The sequence below is a fragment of the Pteropus vampyrus genome, unplaced genomic scaffold (genome assembly GCF_000151845.1).
Source record: "Pteropus vampyrus isolate Shadow unplaced genomic scaffold, Pvam_2.0 Scaffold4455, whole genome shotgun sequence".
Classification (NCBI taxonomy): Eukaryota; Metazoa; Chordata; class Mammalia; order Chiroptera; family Pteropodidae; genus Pteropus; species Pteropus vampyrus.
Window position 1 is genome coordinate 15196 of NW_011893236.1, and position 1978 is coordinate 17173.

Sequence of the window (1978 nt, forward strand, 5' to 3'; positions counted from 1 at the left end):
GTGACATAAATGGTTTCATTTAATGGGAAATGGGCACTATTAACCCCACTTTACCGATGAGAACAATGAGGCCTAGAGAGGTTAAGTGACATTTCTAAGGTCACACAGCTACTAAGTAGCTAGGTTTTGAGCCTAGCACACTGTCACCTGAACCCACATTCTACCATATCACGCTGCCTTCTGCACACAGCAACAAAGTACACCAGAGAAGGTGATATAGGATGTGGACAGCACCAGGAGCAGGGAATGGAGGACCTGCCCCTCTACCAGGCTAGAGACTGAGCCTGGCTTGGCTCTAGCTTTGGGACCTTGAATCCCACAGTTCAGTGGTCTACAAACAATGGTGATTTTAACTCTTTCCCTTGTCCCCTCACGAGAGCACCTCTGGCAACATCTGTAGGCATTTTTAGCTGTCACAATTGGGGAGGTCAGGGGATGCTCTAGTGGATAGAAACTAGGGATGCTGCTAAACCTCCTACAAAGCACAGGACAGCCTTACAATGAAGAATTACCCAGCCCAGAACGTCAAGAGTGCTGAGGTTGGGAAATTCTGCCACAGGTCACTGAGGAAGATGACAGACTGGGAAGAGCACTGGTTAAGGTGAATAAGGTCGGACTCTGTCTCGGCTGCTATGTGACTCTTCCCCTTTCTGGGCCTCAGGGTGCCACCTCTAACCACAAGCATATACTGGGCACAGCGAGGGTGGATAGCTGGGGTGGGGAACAAACCTGTATGGACTGTGAGGGGAAGGTCCAGCTCCAAGAGGCTGGATAATCCTAAACTTTGACTCCAGACTGGGCACTCCTTCCCCTACTTTTTGCTCCGTAGTGTTTGCTAGGAAGGTCCACTTTTCCCTTCTTTGGCATCCTCTTCCTCTGTGCTCTGGATCCAGGAGAGCCTGGAATCCCTGGATTTCTGGAGCTCATCACACCCTGGCTGGACAGTCACATCCTAAGCCCAATGCTGCACCCAGGGGCAGCCCTGGCTGAGCCTCTCCTGGGCCCAAGGTGGGGGCCTGGCTCACCTGGGTGTGAGATGCTGGGCCACTGAGGCTCATGCCTGGAGTTTTCTTCAGCAGGAGGATCCTGAGAAGATTGTGACTCAGCTGCACTTTCTGGTCCCTTAGGCAGATGTGGGGAGCTGTCTTCAACAGGGGTGGACTGGGGGGCTCCAGACTCTTCTTGCCCATGAAGTGACCTAGAAAAGAGGTGCCACGGCACAAGGAGGTCAGAGAGCGCAGATACTATCCCAAGGGGAAAGGTCTCCATCTCTCCCACCTTTCAGTTCTCACGGCAGGAAGATTCGAACCTTCCTCCTCCCCAGCCTCCCCACCAAGGAGCCATAAAGACCCTGGGTGGTGGCAAAGTCTCTACCTCAGTTTTCCTGAACAGGTGAAGGGCGTGGACAGGATGGCACAGCTAAGAGGAGGGTGGGATGGGCCGGTGCCAGAGCCAGGACCAAACCCCGCCAGCTGTGCTACCAGCTGTGCTACCAGCTGAGACGAGGGATGGGAAAGGGCAGGTAAGGAAGTGGGGCATGAAGATGGCTCTGGAAGGTGGGGGTGCAAAGAGAAGACGGAGCGGTCAGAAGTCAGTAGACTCTTGCTTAGGGAAGGGGCACCAGCCGGCAGGCAGATGTAGGATCCAGCCCCAGTTTTCCTTAAAATTGCCTGAGTGATCTTGGCCAAGTCACTGACCTGACGCGTCTCAAGTTCCCCATCTATTCAATTAGCTGAGTTTCACGGTCCCCACCAACCCGGACGCTAATGTTTGTGGCTGAGGAGCCGCTGGAGAAGAAAACGGGGTTGAGGGAACGGTGAGGGTCGCTTTCCGGGTCCGAAGACTTACCGGTGGCCCAGAGGTTGCCCCGCGGGTGCACTCGGATCTTGCTGGCCCGGCTGCGGGGCTCCGGGAGTTCCCAGCTGAGCGGGGCGGCGCCGGCAACGAGCAGAGCGAAGAGCAGGAGGCCGCCGAGCCG

General features: G+C 55.3%; 1 protein-coding gene across 1 annotated transcript; it reads right to left on the bottom strand.

The window, feature by feature from the left end:
- Positions 1 to 9: 9 nt before the first annotated feature.
- Positions 10 to 1972, bottom strand: NMB (neuromedin B; the record flags this gene model as incomplete). Its single annotated transcript, XM_023526751.1, has 2 exons — positions 10 to 1198; positions 1849 to 1972. Coding segments are annotated over 2 exons (396 nt in total), but the record flags the coding sequence as incomplete, so codon positions are not given.
- Between the last annotated feature and the right edge of the window lie 6 nt (positions 1973 to 1978).